Genomic DNA, 18,436 nt, shown 5'->3' with positions numbered 1-18,436 from the left:
GGGGCCGGAGACGGGGGCGGAGACCAGGGTCTTTCCTGGGCGAGTGGCCTGGCCGGCGCCACGCTCGCGGCTGGTGCAGGGTGGGCACCTCATGTCTGCGGTGTCTCCCTGGACAAGGCGGCCCCGCCCCCGAATTCGAATTCCAGAGCAGATCCCCAGGGGCTCCCTCCAGTGAGCGCCTAGAGAAGGGAAAGGGGGTGAGACCAGTCGTGGGGGGCCGGCCCTTGGCCATCGCTCAGCCTTGGCCATCGCTCAATCTCGGCACATTTTTCCCATTAATGAGGAGAGGACTTAGATTTCGAGTCATGTGTGCCTGAGGAAGGGCTCGGTCACCCTGGTGGGGAGGGGCTTGCTCTCTGGGGGAGGGGAAGGGCCTACTCCCTTCTGCAGGAGGGAGACCCTGAGGTGCCCGTGTCCCAGCCTCAGGAAGAAGGTGGGGCGGGGGTGGGGTGGGGTGAATCTATCTGTCTGTGGTGTTGAGGGGGAGAGACTCACCTCTCCAGAGCCCACCTTTCCTATGTGTAGGGTGTGTGTGTGTGTAAGTACACACTTGCTGGAGTAAAGGATACAGGTACAGGGGACAAGGACAAAAGAGGAATGAAGGCGCAGTCTCCAAACTCCCCAGCTGCCCACCTCACGCCCACCCCCTTCTGTCCCACCATGGCTGCTGGAGGGAAACCAGAGGGCGGTGGACACTTGCAGATACAGGCTCTGTTGGGCAGGGAACCCCACCACCACCCCGCCCCCCGCACCCCCCACAAGAAAGCAGAGGAAGTGGCCACCAGGCCTTTCTGGAACTCTCTGGGACTGGGGCTTCAATGCTCAGAAGGAAAGCAGCACCCCTTTCAGGTTTCACAGGGCCAACGGGAATGGCCACGTGGCAGCAGCTGTGTGGCTCTCGCTTGTGCACACAGAGGCACACACTTCACCAAGTTCTCAGTGGCTGGGCTCCTTCCCACCACTGGGGCTAAAGAGCGACCAGTCCCACATATGGTGGACAAAAACACACAAGGCCACAGCCACCCGCAGACACACACGCTTTCACACAGTCTGCCTTTCACAGACACACGGATGCATCTGGTCCAAACAGATCAGTCTTCCTGAGACATCCATATACAATGAATCTTTCCTACACACAGATTCGGCATGCCTTAGGCAAAGACTCAGTCTCTCAGCCTTCATATGTGCAGATTTCCTGAGACATATGCATCCGCGAGGGTGTGTGCAGCCAACAGTGCGTTCTCCCTACACACCCAGCCGCACGCTATTGCCAACCACACGTCACAGTCTTAAGTGTAGTCAAGTGCAAACACAAACACCAGTTTGCCTGTACAGACGCTGTGACATGCTCTTACACAGTCACACACAACTAGCATCAGCTGCACACGCGCAGATGCCCACTTGCACTGAAACATTCCACAGGAGCATGCAGACATAGTATACTATCAACATCTAGAGGTGGCGTAAAGCCTCAGAGTTGCATTCTCGATGCACATGCCACACACACACATTCTGCAAGCCCGTTCTTTCTGAGATGAGTTTTCAAGCGAAATGGAGAAGAGTTGGGAGAGGGCACTCTTCTGCTGAGAAAGCAGAGAGACTGGGGCAGCCTTGACCAGAGGCACAGGGAAGGAACAAGCCCCAGACTGGCTTCCTGTGGCCCTGGCCCAGGCAGGAGCTGTCACAGGTCACGAGACTGGGGTTGGGGCCCGGGCATGAAGATGCTTCTGGGTGTGGCAGGGTGCAGCCTCCCCAGGTATAGCCCTTCACCAAGCAGCAGGCCACTTCCCTGCTAGCACAATGGTACCATCCCCAGCTCTGGGGCTGTGGTAGGGTGGGGGCGCTAGGATGAAGGCAGGTAGCCTCAGGAGCTTCAGGCAACACGTCCACGCATAAGTTGGGGGCCCAGGAGGAAAACATCATCGGCAACCAGCATGTGTCTGAGGGTCTCACTGGGCCATACTGGTGTGCGGGGGGGAGGAGCCTGGCACCTGCCCTAGTGAAGGGCCAGGGGCACATGACTTTACAGAGCTACTAAATCCCACAGCATCCCCAAGCCCCAAGTCATACAAAGCACCCCACCCTGCAAGCAGGTGTGCCAGTGAGACCCAGAGAATAAGAAACAATCTAGAGAACAGGAGCAAGAAACAACCAGCCCAAACTCCAGACCACAGACTGTGAGGCGGCAGGAAAGGTCACACTCCTGGACTGGGCCAACAGAGTGTGCAGGGGCAGGAGGACAGAGACACAGGGTCTGAGCAAGGAGGCACGCCCTGGGACCCTGCCTACAAAGAGAGGGGGAAGACTCCTCCAGAGTCGGTCCCCCTCTTCCGCCTGGGATCCCTACCTCAGCCAATCCACCTGAGTGATCTGTCCTGTCTTCCCCCCTCCCGCCCCTCCCCTGCGTCTCAGCGTGTGCACATGCGTGTACCAACCTGCACACCCAGGGTGGTCAGCCCAAGCAGGAAGGGATCTGAAGCAGACCCTGCCACAGGACCTGGAGGACCTCCTCTCCCTCCCCCTGCCACGGCCCCAAGGCCCTCAGGTCTGGGTCAGAGGGGAGGGGAGCATCTCAGAACAGGGAACACATTTTGTTTTTCATTCTTCCCCTCAGATCACGGGGATTTATAATTAAATAAACCTGAGAGGGAGGAGAAGGGAGGAGGAAGCAAGGGGCAGGAGCCCAAATGCCTCGTGCTCATCCATGGCCCCCACCCTGCAATGCAAGAGACCCGGGTTCGATCCTTGGGTTGGGACGATCCCCTGGACAGAGGAGCCTGGTGGGCTATACAGCCCATGGGGTTGCAAAGAGTCGGACACGACTAAAGCGACGGACACTAAGAAGACTAATGGCCCCCACCCCAGTTGAGGCCCTGCCAGCCAGCCAGAAGGCTGATGCACAGCTCGCCTTTAAAGGCTTCCCTGGGATCCTGGCCACAGCTGGTCTGACCAGGAGTCTAAGGGCAGAGAGGCAACAGGAGACTGGGTGCCAGGGCCAGCCCTCGGGGCAGGGGGACTCTCCCACCCCATCAGGTGCCCAGCTGTACCCAGTCTCCCTCCCCACCACCCCCAGCTGCCCAATCCCGACAAACCAGTTTGACTCAGCACAACAGGCAGGGCTACAATTTTCAAACTATGCAGGCCTGGTGATTCAGCCTCTTTATGCTGTTTAATTAGTGGAAGGCCGGGTGGCAGAGGCCTTGCCCATGGCAGCTTTGGGCTAGCTCGCTGCCGCTGAGGCCACGGTGGTGGTGGCTGCGGCAGTTCTGGTTAAAGGGAAGACGGTGATGGGCAAGCTGGTTCCCTCGAGTACCTGCCACTGTCCCTCGTCGCAGCTCTGATGTGCCAGCTCAAGACAAACGGGTGGGGGGCACCAGAGGCCACAGAAACCCCAGCCCGCTGTCACTTTTCAGCTGCCACCTCCTCAGTGGTCACTGCCGCTGAGAAAGAGGTGGACTCACACACGCCTCTCTCCCCAGGGAGAGTCTGCCACTGCAGCAACAGGGCTTGCCTGGGAAAAGGCCGACCAGCCCCCACCTCTTATATCTGGTAACTGTTTCTCTTTTCTCCAAAGGGTCTCTTCCTAGCAGGGACCTCCCCATCCTATCTGAGGTAGAAGGACCCTGTGGTCTGGACATCCTTCTTCATCCCACGCCCCGTTCCTAGTCCGCTCACCTACTGGACTCTGCTCATGATCCCCAAGGGGAGAATGATCTTGGCTTGGGGGACTGGGGAGCATGATACAAAAGAAGAGTGAACAGCCAGGTGGCCCTGTTTCCCTGTGACTGAGGGTAAATTCGAGGGCAATTTGTGTGCATGTTGGGGGCGGGAGAATCAATCAGAGGGCAAGGAAAGGTGTTTCTTTAACCAAGGAGGACAAGCAAGAACTCTGGCTCTATCTTCATGGAAAACTGAAATATTTGGAGGCAGAACCTTGGTGAACCCCAAGTGTGTAGATGGAAGAGCAACTAGGTGCTAGTTGGCATCTAACCAATGAGACCATGAGGGACAGCACCCACAACTCAAGAACCTGGCCTAAATATAACGACCCCAGAGGCCAAGGGCAAACCAAATACTAGCAAAACCAAAGGGAAGGCTGGAGTAAAGGGGTGAGACCCTCCATCCATAAAGCTTGGGGATGCTGAAGAGCTCTTTGGTGCTGGGTGTCCCACCTAGCCCTGCCCTCTGGCCTAGCCCAGGACCCCCAAATCTACCCATCCCCCATTCAAGTTCCTGAATAAGGATGGGGTACAGGCAGGAGTCAAGGTCAAGTCTCTCCCTACCCCATCCTTTCCCTCCCAAAGCTGGAGAGAAATGGAGGTTGGGGGAGGAGGGGGATAGCAACTTCCCCAGACCAACTTCTCCTCCCCCATCATTGCTTCCTCTAAGCTCCCTCCTGCAGGGCAAGTGTACACACCAGTTTCACTTTCTGGAGCTCCCCAAGGAGCAGACCCTAGGGTAATAATAATAACAACAGTTAATCCTTGAATAACAATAGCTATGTGCTAAGCACTTGACACACATGAAGGATTCAATCTTCATAGCACCCCCTAGGAGGTGGGTTCCACTACTATCCCATGTCATAGTGACGGGGGCAGGAGGGTGGGTAGGGGGACCACTGGGCTGGGGTCAGCGCCTGCGGCATCATCTCTCTTCTTTCTTTCATTCTCACACTAACTGAAAACCCTAAATTCTGATATATGGCAAACATGAAGGAATTAATGAAAGCCACACTCGGGAGGCACTGCCACCTTCTTAGGAGCGCCCCACACTGGCCTGGCCTCCCAGCTACCACCCACGCAGTCAGGGAAGAGCCCCAGACCCCACTTCACAGCTGAGGGAGGAAGGGACAGAGGAGGGGCCACAGCCCCACTGCCCTCTCTTTCCTGGGCTGCTGCAGCTCACCAGGCTTCTGCCTCCTGGTCTGCCCCTCACGTCCTGGGCCTGGAAACCCGGATGCCAGCTCCCAGCTAGGGCCTGCCAGCTAGGGTCTAAAGGGACCAGCAGATTGTGAGGAGTGAACAGGAGAAATAAAGGAAGGGAAAGAGGAAGAAGGGACACAGGGAGGGAAGAAGGAAGGAAGAGGGTGAGCCTTTTCAGGTAGCCCTTGCTCACCTGACCCAAACCACCCTGCTTTGCCCCCCTCTCAGCATCAGCACCCACCGCACCCCACAACAAGGGCTCTGGGGCCTGGCACACACAGCCCCGTAAGCGAGTGTGCCGGTGTCGCCTCTCCTAGGCTGAGACACAGACCTGAGAACTCCAGCAGGCTCACACCCTTGAGGCGATCAACAACAAAGCTCCACACTGGTTTCTCACGCCTGTGATCCTATCATACACATGTGGGTGAGTGTGCGCCAAGTGTGGGTGCGACCTCGGTGTGTCTGTCTGGATTTGCATGTGTCCACCCGTGTGAATCAGTCTGTCAGCACCAATGGGCTCAGAGATAAAAGACGATGGGGATTCAGAAGAATGTTTTTTTTTTTTCCTCCTGGAGAAAATGAAAAAGCACCAGAAGATGCCTTTCTCTCGTAACTCTGTTCTTTTTTTCCTTCCAACCTTCAAGTTTACCAACTGTGAACATGCGAACAAACCAAGTCACACAGAATTCATGTTTTTGTTCTTAAACTAAGAAAGTGACTAGATCGGTTAAAAATACTGAATAGAAGTACTGCCTGTCATCTCAGTTTCCCCCAGTCTGTGGTGTCCTTCTCTCCACATTCAGGAAGGTTTTTATTCCCTCATTTAATGGCTCCAAAAATTTTAGAAAACCGTGTGTGTATGTATCTGTATCTGTCTGTCTGTCTATTGTTTGCCCGGTGTCAGTGCCTCTGTCCCCGCAGGCTTGTGTCAAGTGGATGTATGTATGTGTCAAGTGGATGTATGTGAGCTCTCCCACGGGGGCCAAAACCACTTAGGCTGTTCATCCAGGCACAGTCCTGTGGAAGTTGCAGCAACCCTTCCCCCCCAGCAGCCCTCTCTGCAGGTTTCACACAACCCACGGAGAAGCCTGGCCTTTTCCACTGGATAATGGGTAAGGCATCAGCTCTAGCGCTACCTGAGACAAACCCCACAACCTCTGGAGTTCTGTGGAGACCTCAGCACTGGGCATGGGGGTCCTGCAAGAAGGCAGAGGGGGAGCGCCAGAGCAGTGTGCAACGGCGGTGCACACAGCACCTTGTGGGTAGTTGGCGCTTGGTAAACCGTCAACAATAACAGGCTCCCGCCTCACCATCCCCGCAGCCATCCCCTGACAAAGCGGAGTGCACGCACTAACACTCTCACGGTTAACTCCAAGAGGTTCCTCGCCGACGCGGCCCCTCAACCTGGGGAGCCCAGCAGCAGCCTCAGAGCCCCGGCCTTGCCTGGTGGGAGTCGCGCACACTTCCCTGCAACCAGAAGGTGCGGAGGGCCCCGCTCCTCTGTCCTGAGTGCCTGGCACTCCTACAGAAGCTCACCGCCGGGCCGTGACTTTTCAGGGACGCTCACCCAGGTCGTGCTGCCTGCGATCCCACAACCGGCAGACAGCCGGCAGCTGGAACCTACGAGGCGGCGCCCAAGGCGTCCCCGCCACCCCAGCTCCAGCCTCTGGAGAGGGTGCGGGTGGCCGAGCCTCCTCCGAAGTGAGCCTGGACCGCATCGGACCGACACCGCGGACCCACCCCTGGCCCCCACTCGGGCGACCCCGGACACCTTAACCCTTGGACGCACTCCCCCGACGCCGCTTACCTTCCAGCGCCCGGCAGCCGGCGGGCAGCAGCAGGGGCAGCAGCAGCAACGGAGAGAGCAGCGGCAGGAGCCCCGGCGGCAGCGGCGGCGGGCGGGCTCGGGCCATGGCCGGGGCTGGCTCCGGGAGCCGAGCCGGGCCGCGCCGGGCCGCGCCGGCGGGGCTGCGGGCACCCGCAGGAGGATCCGCTCGGCGGGCGCGAGAAGGCTCGCGCACGGTCCCAGGAGATCCAGGCAAGGAGAGGGTGCAATCCAGGCAGGCGGCTCGGGACCCAGGCGGTGCCCTGAGCCGGGCGATCCTGGGGTAAGCGGGCAGGTCGGTCCTGGGGGAATCTGGACGGACCGGTCCAGGAGGATCCCGGGCGCTTGGAAAGCTCGGAGCCAGAGAACTCGGGGAGGCGGGTCGGGGCGGGAGGAAGCGAGTGGTGGTAGTTCGGTGTGCACAGTAATCCAGCGGTCTCCTGCGGGCCCGACTCGGATCTGAGACTCCGGGTGCGCGCGCCGTCCGGGGTCCGAGCTGGGTTCTTGCTGCGCCGCTCACGTACTCACTTCTGCTGTCCCCAGCGCTGGCGCGGCCGCTCTGGACGAGAGGGGCGGGGCTGTCCTCCTGCCTGTCATCGCGGAGGCCCCGCCCCTAGCCACCCGCCGCCCACTCACAGACCGCCAGGCGCGCTGGTTCGGCCTCAACAGCACTCCGCCGGAGTTTAGTTGGCAGCTGTTCCATCACGCCCACTCTCAGGTTCTCTGAGGCCTGGGGTGGGCAGGGCCAAGGAAAAGATGAATTAGATTGGGCGGAGCGATACTGTCCATCAGAGGGAGAAGCCCGCCTCCTGTCCCCAGTGGAGATTAGTAACCGAACCTGAGTCCGAGGTGCCATTCACGTAAAACGAGCCGGGGGCGCCCCCGTGTGGTCTGTGCGTGCCTGAGGCCGCCCCCATGTGGCTGTCTTTACAGGCACGTCCGGACCCAAGCTAATCGCGGCTTACGCACTACCAGGTGGGCGTCCTCCGCGACACATCCTGTGACCAGGACCTTCTCACTTGTTTATTCATTCATTCATTCGTGTATTTCATCATTCTTTGAGCCAAAGACTGACTAGAGTTTTCTGGCGGTACAGCAATGGATAAGACAGAGGTTTGTGTTCTCTGGGAGCTAACATAGCGGTGGAGGCAGGCATGAAGTCATCACCGCAGAGTGTTAACAGTTATTATTATGGAGGAAGGACAGAGTTGCTGGAGCACATGTGAGAGGCATGGCTATGTCTGGCCCTGAGGAAATGACATTCAAGTCGAAATATGAAAGATGAATAGTAGGCGAAGAATATATGTTTGGGGACCGGGGAGGGCAGTTTCAAGCAAAGCAAACACGCTTTGTATGAAGTCCCAGGGGCAAGAGAAACTGATATTCATTGGAGGAAATGGAAAGAAGTTCAGAGTATCTTAAATGCAGAGTTGGAGGCTGAGGGGAGCCAAAAGGAAGCTTGGGAGTAGGTGGAAGCAGAGGAATTTTTTTTTTTTCGGATTCAGAAGGCCTTCCTAAGAGCTAGGGTCTGAAGCAGGGGCATTACTTTATCAGATTAACATGGCTTCTCTGGGAAGGATTGAATGAGAAGAGGCAAGGGTGGAATCAGGGAGGTCAGTGAGGAAGCTGTGCAGTGGTCAGGCAGAGGAAGATGGTGGCTTGGACCAGATTGGTGGCTGTGGGGATGGAGAGAAGTGGGTAGGTCTAAGATATTTTAGGAGCTCAGGAGAATTGTGATTGGGTGGTTGAGAAGCATGGGGTAGATAGAGACATTAAGAAGAATCCCCAGGTTTCTGAATTGGGCAAATAGACTCCTACCCCATTTGCTCAACAGACGTTTGTAAAGTGCAAAAAACACTCTGAAAAAAATCAGTCTAGTTTATTAAGATGTAGATGTTATTATCGGAGAAGGCAATGGCACCCCACTCCAGTACTCTTGCCTGGAAAATCCCATGGACCGAGGAGCCTGGAAGGCTGCAGTCCATGGGGTCGCTGAGGGTCAGACATGACTGAGCGACTTCACTTTCCCTTTTCACTTTCATGCATTGGAGGAGGAAATGGCAACCCACTCCAGTGTTCTTGCCTGGAGAATCCCAGGGACGGGGGAGCCTGGTGGGCTGCTGTCTATGGGGTTGCACAGAGTCAGACATGACTGAAGTGACTTAGCAGCAGCAGATATTATTATAGCCCCATTTTACAAACAAAACTGACATCTAGAAAGGCTTAGTGACTTGCCCCAAGTCACAGTGCTCATAAGTAGCAGGGTGGGATTTGAATCAGAGCGTATAGCTCTTTTTTTTTTTTTTTAAAGGATTATATAGCTTTCAGACTCACTCATTCTACTTCATCAGACACCTTAGGATCACTTAGGTGCCTGCTAAAAACTCAGAATTCTAAGCCACCCATCCACCTTGGATGTTGGGACTCAGAATTTCTGAGGGTATGGAGGCCAACAGTCTGCATTTCAAATAAGCATTCCAGGTGATTCTGATGCACTCTAAACTCCAAGAGTCACTATCACCATGCAGCCTCTCACTGTCCTAACTGGAGAAACATCTGTCCCTCTGAACTTCCCCCAGATACCATGAGATTTCTCAGGACAGAGAGTAAGAGATCAGATTCTGAGCTGCCTCAGAAGCAAGATGGTCACACTTAATCCTTTGACCATGAAGTATCCTAGATCCAGTCCTAAAAGTTCCATTAGTGTAAATGAGGTCATGGATCCAGTGCTCAGGGACATTGCTCTAGAGAGGTTAGTCCTACTGGCCAGAGGCATGTGAGGGTACATGGGGCTGGAGTGGGAGTGAGGGGCGGGGAAGATGCCATGAGATTCCCAGATTTCACCCCTTCAATCTGTTCTCAAGCCCCAGAGACTCCCAGAAACATCGTTCAAGGTTCTAGGTCACAGAAGGGATCTTGGAGATCACCTTGTGCAACTCTCCTGTTGCAGAGCTGGAAGCCTGAGGCCCAGAGCCAGGAGGGCTGGCCCTAGAGTCCCCTCTGCCCTGGGGTGCTGGTTGCAGCAGGACAGGGTAACATTTCGGCAGGTGGCCTGGCAGCAACGCCTCCCAGCTGAAGTCCTGCTCGTAAGGCGGATCTGTGAGGCCGGCAGTCCTGTTTGCTCAGCATCTGTGCCAGGGTAGGCCTCGCCCTGGACAAACACAGCCTGCCTGGCGGCAGGCACCAGGTTTCTTTGTTCTCGGGCCTGATAGCAGAGGCTGCAGGGCCAGCAGGTAACGGAGGGCCCGTCCTCACCGGATGTTGGCACTATGGTTCCCACGGGAATGGCTCCTGATCAAGAGGCCGACAGGCTGGAGGGCACCTGAGTACTGGCCACAGCAACCTTGGGCAGGAAGGTGACCACCTGGCAACAGAACAGACGTGAGCAGAGGGCAGGTGGAGGGACAGGAACTGAGACAGGCCAGATAAGGAGGGCTTTCATCTCTGCAGGGCTAAGTGAGCAGACGGTCTTCACTCTCTTATCTTTTCAGGCTGATGAAGTACCAAGGAGCCCAGGAGCAGGCTCCTCCAGCTTTTGATTTGGAGTGAAGGGAGAACGTCCAGACTGAGGTCAAGATGCCTCTCTCTGGGCCCATCATTCTTTGCCGGTTTGTTTCTAGGAGGGAGATTAATGTAGAAGCAAAACCTTGGACTTTGGCATCAGAGGGAGCTAAGTCTAAATCCTAGCTCAGTCATTTACCAGCTGGGGGACTTATGATAAGAAGCTGAACCTTTCTGAGTCCAAGTATCCATGGGAATGAAGGTGGGACAATGATCATACCGCCCTCACAGGGCTATGATGATGCTCTGGCCACAGGGCCGGGAGCACTGCAAATATCTAATAAATGCAGGTGCCATATAATAATTAACACTCATGCCCCAAAACCAATCTGGACACACAGTCAGTTTTGGGATAATTATAATAGAAGAATGTATGCGAATTGAATTGGGGCTGGGACCAACTCCAGATTCTCTTTTTAAAAAATAATAAATGTGTGTTCCTGGGTTTGTGGTTTGGGGATGGTGGTGAGAAAGACAAAACTAGAAGAGGGCTTTGGGGAAATAAGTGATGGGGGATGAGTGCTTTTTGGGCTTCAGTTAAGAACTAGTGTGGAGGCAGAGAGTCCAGTGAGGAGGGCAAGAAGTGATGGTGATAGGGCTGGCTTTGTATAGCATGGTAGTCTGAGCAGTGGGATGGGTGGTCATTTATAGGAAGAGAAGTAAAAACTTGAGGAGGGGCAATTTGGTTGGGGCAGAAAGTGGGAACAGGGACTGAGGATGTCATTTTGGACTGGCTAGGCTTGGGAGGCCTGTCAGCATTCAGATGGGCTCATGGAGCTGACAACTGACACCACTCCCACCTCCTTCGCTGACCCTCTCCATTGCCACCTAGGCAGCCCCAGATCTGATCTCCCTCTGTCACTTGTAGGCATCACCTCAGGACCTTTGCACTGGCTGTTCCCTCTGCACACCATCACTGTCTCTCCCATTGCACTATTTTATTAGTTGAGGTTATATTACATAGTCATTTGTCTATGTATGCATTGTCTGTCTCCCTTTCTAAAACATTAGCTTCCTGAGAGCAAGGGCTTGTCTTATTTTCCACTGAATCTGCAGTATAAGGACCACTGACCTGCATGAAGTAGGAATTTACTGAATCAATCAGTAAGAAGGGCAAATATATGGGATTCCTACTGCCACTTCCTCCTCCCAAGCCTATGGCAGGCGTTGCTCATCAACTATGGGCTCTTTCCTCAATGCAATGCTGCAGACAGCCCTTGTCCTCGTCAGTCTCTGAGAGTTGGCATAGGAAGTTCCACCAACCTGCCACCCCTGTAGTAGACAAAGGTCCTCTGCTGGCTACCATGTGATCATGTGTGAGTCTTTTAAAACTCCTTGGGGGGCTTCCCTCGTGATCCAATGGCTAAGACCTCGAGCCCCCCATGCAGGGGGCCAGGGTTCAATCCCTGATTGGGGAATTAGATCCCACATGCTGCAACAGTGTTCACATGCAGATCCCGAGTGCCGCAACCAAGACCCGGTGCAGCCAAATAAATAAACATTTTTAAAACGTAAATAAAGCTCCACGGGCTTCAGTTTCCTCATCTGATGTCTCATCCGAGAGGTAGGGGAGACTCTCCACTCTTCCTTTATGAGCAGGGCTTCCTGTCAAGAACTGTGGTCACCTGCAGACGTGCATTGAGTCACAATTACTCCTGCACTTTTCTCGCTCTCTGCTTCCTCCGTTTTCTCACCAGCCCCAGAAGGCAAGCCTAGAAATAACCTTTGACACCTGGCCCAACAACACCCTCATGTTCGGATGAGGAAACTGATCTCAGAGAAGAAAAGTCAATGGAGCCAGAAACCTAACAAAGCTTAGTTGTCCACACACAATGCTCTGGCAACAGGCATTCCTCTCCTCTGATCCCCGCAGGGCCGGGCACTGGCTGCCATCAGCACCTCCTCTCCGGGATGGGAGCCGGGCCGCAGCTTCCTTTATTCTCAGGCTCATTCCCAAGCCCCAGGAGGCGGGCAGCCTGGCTTCCATCCAGGCCCTGGGCAGTTGGCGGAGGAAAAGGATGCCCCGTGGATTCCTGGCTCCTTCCCCCACTTCCGAGCTGCCCATTCAAGGAGGCGAGAAAGGTACAGGCCTCTTCCTCCACAGTTGCTTTCGGAAATTGGAAATTGCCTCGGGGTGTTTGGACCAGGGTGAAGTTCTCAGCTGTTCCAAAGCCAATTAACGCCCTGTTGGCAGCTTCTAGCCTTCATCTTCTTCCGATCCAACCTGGATCATCCCCTCCGCTTTCTTGAAGCTGTTCTACAGCCCGTATCTTCTCTGACAGGAGCTCAGTTCTGGCTTCCCTTGAGGAAGGGTGGAGGAGGAAATAGAGGAGTATTGACTAAATCTCTCTGTGATCTTAAGTGGAGGTGCTTTAAACATCTCCCAGAGAGGGGGATGCCTCAGTTGCCGCCGAGCCTGCCTGCGCAGAGCTCCTGTTTGCAAACTGTCTTTTCTTGTGGAGACACTGCACTTCCTTTTTCTAGGAGCTATTTGGGGAAACACTAATGTTTGCAGGAACAGAGAGCCAGCTCCCCGCTCAGGAGGACAGTGAGGACCCAGAGGGATCCAAAAGTGCTAATTAAAGACCAATACCCATAGCCATTTGGGGGAAGTTAAAAAATGGAAAAGACTGAGGCTTTCATGTTTAATTAGGAAGGGAGAAATATCAGGGACTAAGGATGATTTTTTTTTTTTTTGGCTGCACCTTACGGCTTGCAGGATCTTAGTTCTCAGACCAGAGATGGAAACCCGCGCCCCCTGCAGTGGAAGTGCAGAGTCCTAACCACTGGACTGCCAGGGAATTCCCCAAGGGTGACTTTTAGGGAGACAGATTTTGACTTGATATTTATCATTTCAGCCATTTATTGAATAGCTACTGCATGCCAGGTGTGAGGGAACAACTGTGATCAGGTCCCCTGACCTCAGGGAGGTCACGGTCAGAGGGGGAAGGCAGGTGTCCAGGAAACACAGGACAAGCCCAGGACAGTAGGGGGCCCAGGCACAGACACGTACCCAGCCCACCTTGTCAAGAACACCATGATGGGAGTGAGGGAAGTTTTCCTAAGGAGGCAGACATGGAGCTGAGACAGGGCTAAGGCCTGGTGAATAAGAGAAGCTGGCCAGGAGAGGGTGACAAACAAGAAGGCTGAGCAGCAGGTGTTCTCAGCTTCGACACATTGGAATCCCCTGGGCAGTTTTTAAAAATGAAGGCTGCTCATGTCTAGGGATCTCAGAGTGGGGCAGGGCCTGGCACTGATGTGTCTTAAAAGCTCCCCAGAAGGGGGGTTTAGGGGAGAATGGATCCACGTATATGCATGGCTGATACCCTTTGCTGTTCACCCGAAATTATCACAACATTGTTAATGGGCTGTACCCCAATACAAAATAAAAGTTCGATAAATAAATAAAAAGTTGAGCCTAATGTTGGAGGGAGGTCGGGAGAAACACCAGATCATAAAGTAGGTGTTGGGGGTGGTGACAGTCCAGGTGTCACTGGTGGGTCAGCAGTGGCCACATTGCAGAGGACTTCAGCAGCCATGTGAAGGAGGTTGGAATTCTCCCCAAGGAAGATAGGAAGTCCCCATAGGTTTTAAGGTTTCAAGGAGAGAAGTCTATCAGTTACATTTGCTTTACAAAGTAATGCCTTTGCGTCTTGCATTTCCCCTCCTCTTCTCTTCACCTCCACCTGATGTGAAAGGATCCCTAGAGAGGCCCACTCAGGACCACCAGGGTCAATGGTACACCCCCCACCACCAGTGGCTCTCCTTTCCTCTGCAGAGCTCAAGCCCTCGCCAGGCCCTGCCTTGAGTCTCTGGGTAGTGCAAGTCCTCTGTACCTGCCCTGGGGGGCGGGGGGGTCACTGGAATCCCCAGCTCCTTCTCCCGGCTTGTCCCCGCTCCCCAGCATCTGCCCTGATACTGGCTCTGGCCAGTTTCATCCAGTGCCAGCCCAGCTGAAAATGGCCCCTGACTTGCCTGAGTTCTGTGGTCACTGGACAGGGGAGGCATTTGCTTCTCCGTTTGCCAAAGCTACCGCTCTGGGGTCAGACCCAATAGGTTCTTCCTTCTGGGAATGTGTGTTGTCCGGCCTGTCTGGGTCCCTGCTACTATTCTCAGAGTCCCCACGGCACCTCTTGCTCCCAGCTGGAGGGAGAACAGTACAGCGGTGAAAGAACAGGGCTTCAGAGTCCGTCAGACTTGGCTTACGAACCTGACTCCACCTCTCCTCAGCACTGTGACCTGAGCAAGTTGCTTCCTCTCTCTGAATCTCCACTTCCATATTCCTAAAATAACAACACCGACCTCCTAGGACAGTTGGGAACTTAAATGGGATAAACATGTAAAAGCCTGAATGGAATACCAAGCCCACAATAAGTCATCAATAAATGGTAGGGTCATTTACTATTATTAGTCAATGCTAATTATTATTGCTAGTGCTGGACGCTCTGCTAAATGAAAAAAAGTTGTAGGATAAGGAGAAGACAGGACACTCAGCTTGTAGAGTTACTTTGAACGCAGAACACAGGCAATTTGAGAGACTTTTATCAGAGCTGGAGGCTACTCATGGGCCAAGGAAATGCTACCTACCTAATCGGCCCTTTGGACCTTTGGACTCCTGCTCCGTTCTTGATATTCATACCGCTACTTGCTGGTAGACCGACAGGGGCCTTTCAAAAATGTGTCAGGATGAAGCCTGGGACTGTTGTAATGTCACCGTTGTCTGACATGGTGTGTGGACTGTGTGCACAAGGGCACTGCCCAGGATTTGCATTGCATTCAGAACTCCGAGACTGATGCATCTCTGTCTCCTGTCTCCCCATGGACAGAGCATCATAAATGTCTGTGATTGGAGGCCAGAAGCCTGCTCTGGTCTGTCCAGATCTGCCTTCCTTCTTTCCCTGATTAAATGAGGTGAGGGGTCCAGTAGGTGGCCAAATCTTGCCCTCCCGTCAGCCTCCCTTTCCATAAAGTTCCCAAGGCACTGAGGATAAAAATAAGTGAGACACCAAGGTTCCTCTTTATTATTAATATTAGCTGAGTGAGTGTATGAGACATCCCAAAGCCGGTGTCTCTCTGAGCCAATGGAGCACTTCCTCAGCCTCACAGCCCAGACCAGGGCCTTATCAGGGGCACTGGCCCAAATGCAGAGCCCTCCCAGGGGCCCTGTCCTTGTGTAGAAAAACAGGAGAGGAGAAGACACCAGCTCCCAAGATAGCCTGGCTGTCCATGGATTCAGGGGCACAGGTGAAGGAAGAGGGAGAAGGGCCACAGAAATGTGAGTGAGTTTTAATACATGAAACCTGGTCCCCATCTGAGCCTTGGAAACTAACCATGTAAATAGACATCCCTGGAAAAGGGCGGGGAGTGTCTCCGCCTCCTACAAGGATACCCCAGGGAGACAGGCATGGCTCCTGCCTGCATGGAACCTCAGGTCTAGCAGGGCAAGTATTTACTGACCTGATTCAGTTGCTATAATGTGGTAAGTGCTGCAGCGTCACAAAGCGCACTCGGCAGGCCAGGCCAGGCTCTGCTCAGGAAATGCTCTGGACATAAGGACTGACTTACAGACTGGGTGAGGCACGGTGGGGAGAGGGGGCAGGGCAGAAAGAACTGCACTGGTGGGCAGTAATGAATGAGAGCCCTTCCCTGATGTTTTCTCATGAAATCCAGTCCCTGGGAAGTATTCTGAATGGCCCCTAAATGCTGCAATCCCCAGGCTTGCCTTTGGGAGTCTCATGCTACCTGATGCCCTCGGGGGACACCAGCTATGCCAGCGGCTCTTTCCCACACTCAGACCCCATCTCCACGGGCTCCCCATCTCCTCTTGGGGTGTTCTTCAGGCATCTCAACTCCAACATGTCCAAAATTAGACTCATCTCCCTTCCACCCTCAACCCCCTACCTCCTCCTCTGGGTTCTGCTCCAGGAAGGACAGTGCCGTCCACCAGGTGCCCACACAGGACACCTGAGCGGCTGCACAGACTTCTCTTCTTCCATCTTTCCTTCATCCCATTCGTTATCAACTGTGACAAGTCTTAGCTCCTTAACATTCCTCTTCCTGCTCTCCAGTCACTCATATCCTCCCGTCCATCTTAACTCTTGCCTTGATATAAGTTAGTCCTTCCTCTCTGGCCTGTTTGATTGTGATTCCCTTCTAACTGGTCCACAAACTCTCCAGCACTATGTTATCCTGTTAAATTACTGTTTCTGATCAAGTGAAGTATCCACCCCCGCCACATCCCCCATCCATGGTATAGAGATTAAGAGTGTGGGCTCTGCAGCCAAGAAGTTTGGGTTCAGGTCCTGTCACCATCACTGTGACCTTGAGCAAACCATTTAACCTCTCTAAGCCTAGAAGGTGGAGATAATAACAGCATCCAGAGGATACATGGCTGCTGTTTTTGTCCCCCCCCCAGTACACCACCTGGGCTTCCCAGGTGGCTCAGTGGTAAAGAACTTACCTGCCAGTGCAGGAGACATAAGAGACACGGGTTTGATCCCTGGGTCAGGAAGATCCCCTGGAGGAGGGCAGAGCAATCCACTCCAGTGTTCTTGCCTGTAAAATTCCATGGACAGGGGAGCCTGGCAGGCTACATACAGTCCATGAGGTTGCAAAGAGTAGGACATGACTGAGCACACACTCACGCAATACATTGCCCTCCTTCTCACCCTTCCTTTTGGGTGACCTCCCCTTCCTCAACTCCACAGGGCAAGGTTGCCAATCACAGAACCTGATCCCCCATCACAGAGATGGGCATCGGCCCAGGTCAGGTCAGTCAGAGCCTTGTTCTAGGTATTGGAGTCCTGAGAAAAGTCGCTGGGACAGAAGGTAGCTGATGCTGAGCCCGTGGAGCAGCACCCTCTAGAGTCCGCATACAGCCACTGCAGGCCCTGGTTCCATCCCTGCTAAATCGCTTCAGTCGTGTCCGACTCTGTGCGACCCCATAGACGGCAGCCCACCAGGCTCCCCCGTCCTGGGATTCTCTAGGCAAGAATACTGGAGTGGGTTGCCATTTCTTTTTCCAATGCATAAAAGTGAAAAGTCAAAGTGAAGTTGCTCAGTCATGTCCGACTCTTAGCAACCCCATGGACTGCAGCCTACCAGGCTCCTCCGTCCATGGGATTTTCCAGGCAAGAGTACTGGAGTTGGGTGCCATTAAGCGGGGCTGTCCATGGTTTCCTTCTGCTTGGTGAACTGACTCTCTGATTCTCTCTCTCTTTCCACCCTCGCATTTCCTCTCTCCTGTTTTTTTTTTTTTTTTTCTTGAGTTAGGACCTGTTTCTGACTCTAAGGCCTAAAATCTACAGCATAGCACTGTTGCCAGAACAAAATGGGGCTGTGCTGTCAAGCCCAGTTCTGAGAATGTTGGCTGTTGGGAAGTTGGCCCCACCCCAGTCATCCTGGAATCAAAGCCTGCTAGGAGGTGAGACTCAGTGGAGACGGCTCAGTGGACATAGCTGTCAAATAGATGGCCAGCCATGGGAAGGCAGGGGATGTGTCGGGCTTGCTGACCACTGAGCGCCACCCCCACCAGGCCTGCATGGTGTTGGTATTGAGCAGGCCCTCAGTTAACATCCACTCACTGTTGACTGATGTCCAGAACCTGCAGGTATGACAACTTGTTGTGCTTGCAGAGGAGATGTCCTTGTAAAACTTGGCCAGGCCTAAGCTCCTTGGCTGTGGTTATTAGCGGCTTCCAGAGTCCTCTAGCCCTGAATCTCTCTTCCTAGGAATTCCTCAAGCTTCAGTGCTATGCTCTGGATGTCCATTAACTCTGTCTTTTCAGGACCACCTCAATCCCCTCATTTTGGGGAGCTGTCTCTCCCCAGTGCAACCGTAGGATTCTAGTGGGCTTTCCAGTCAGAGGACCGCCCCCTACCATGGCCCCAGGGGTGGTTGAGGGACTATGGGAAGCCTATGGAGCTGCCTTCTTTTCCCAGAGCAGAAATGCTAAGAATTAGGGCTTGCTGGTGACCATCCTCCCCGAACATGGAAACAGTCTGTCTGCACAACAGAAACTGAGACAGACAAAAATGAGGAAGGCGAAAAAGAGACTTGACCTATCATTTGAGTTCCTCTATCCAGTCAGCTTCCGGGATCAACCCCTCTAGGTGCAGGATTGACTCGT

General features: G+C 54.0%; 1 protein-coding gene across 1 annotated transcript in view; it reads right to left on the bottom strand.

The window, feature by feature from the left end:
• The window catches only part of EPHB3 (EPH receptor B3), a 20,485-nt gene extending 13,650 nt beyond the window's left edge, over positions 1-6,835 (bottom strand). Inside the window, exon 1 of the mRNA XM_010853858.1 lies at positions 6,730-6,835. Coding sequence (XP_010852160.1) covers positions 6,730-6,835 — 106 coding nt within the window. The remainder of the gene's footprint in view (positions 1-6,729) is intronic.
• Positions 6,836-18,436: the final 11,601 nt, after the last annotated feature.

Source organism: Bison bison, unplaced genomic scaffold (genome assembly GCF_000754665.1).
Source record: "Bison bison bison isolate TAMUID 2011002044 unplaced genomic scaffold, Bison_UMD1.0 scf7180017864333, whole genome shotgun sequence".
Taxonomy (NCBI): domain Eukaryota; kingdom Metazoa; phylum Chordata; class Mammalia; order Artiodactyla; family Bovidae; genus Bison; species Bison bison.
Note: the sequence above shows the minus strand (reverse complement) of the source record. Positions and strands in the feature narration are given on the sequence as shown.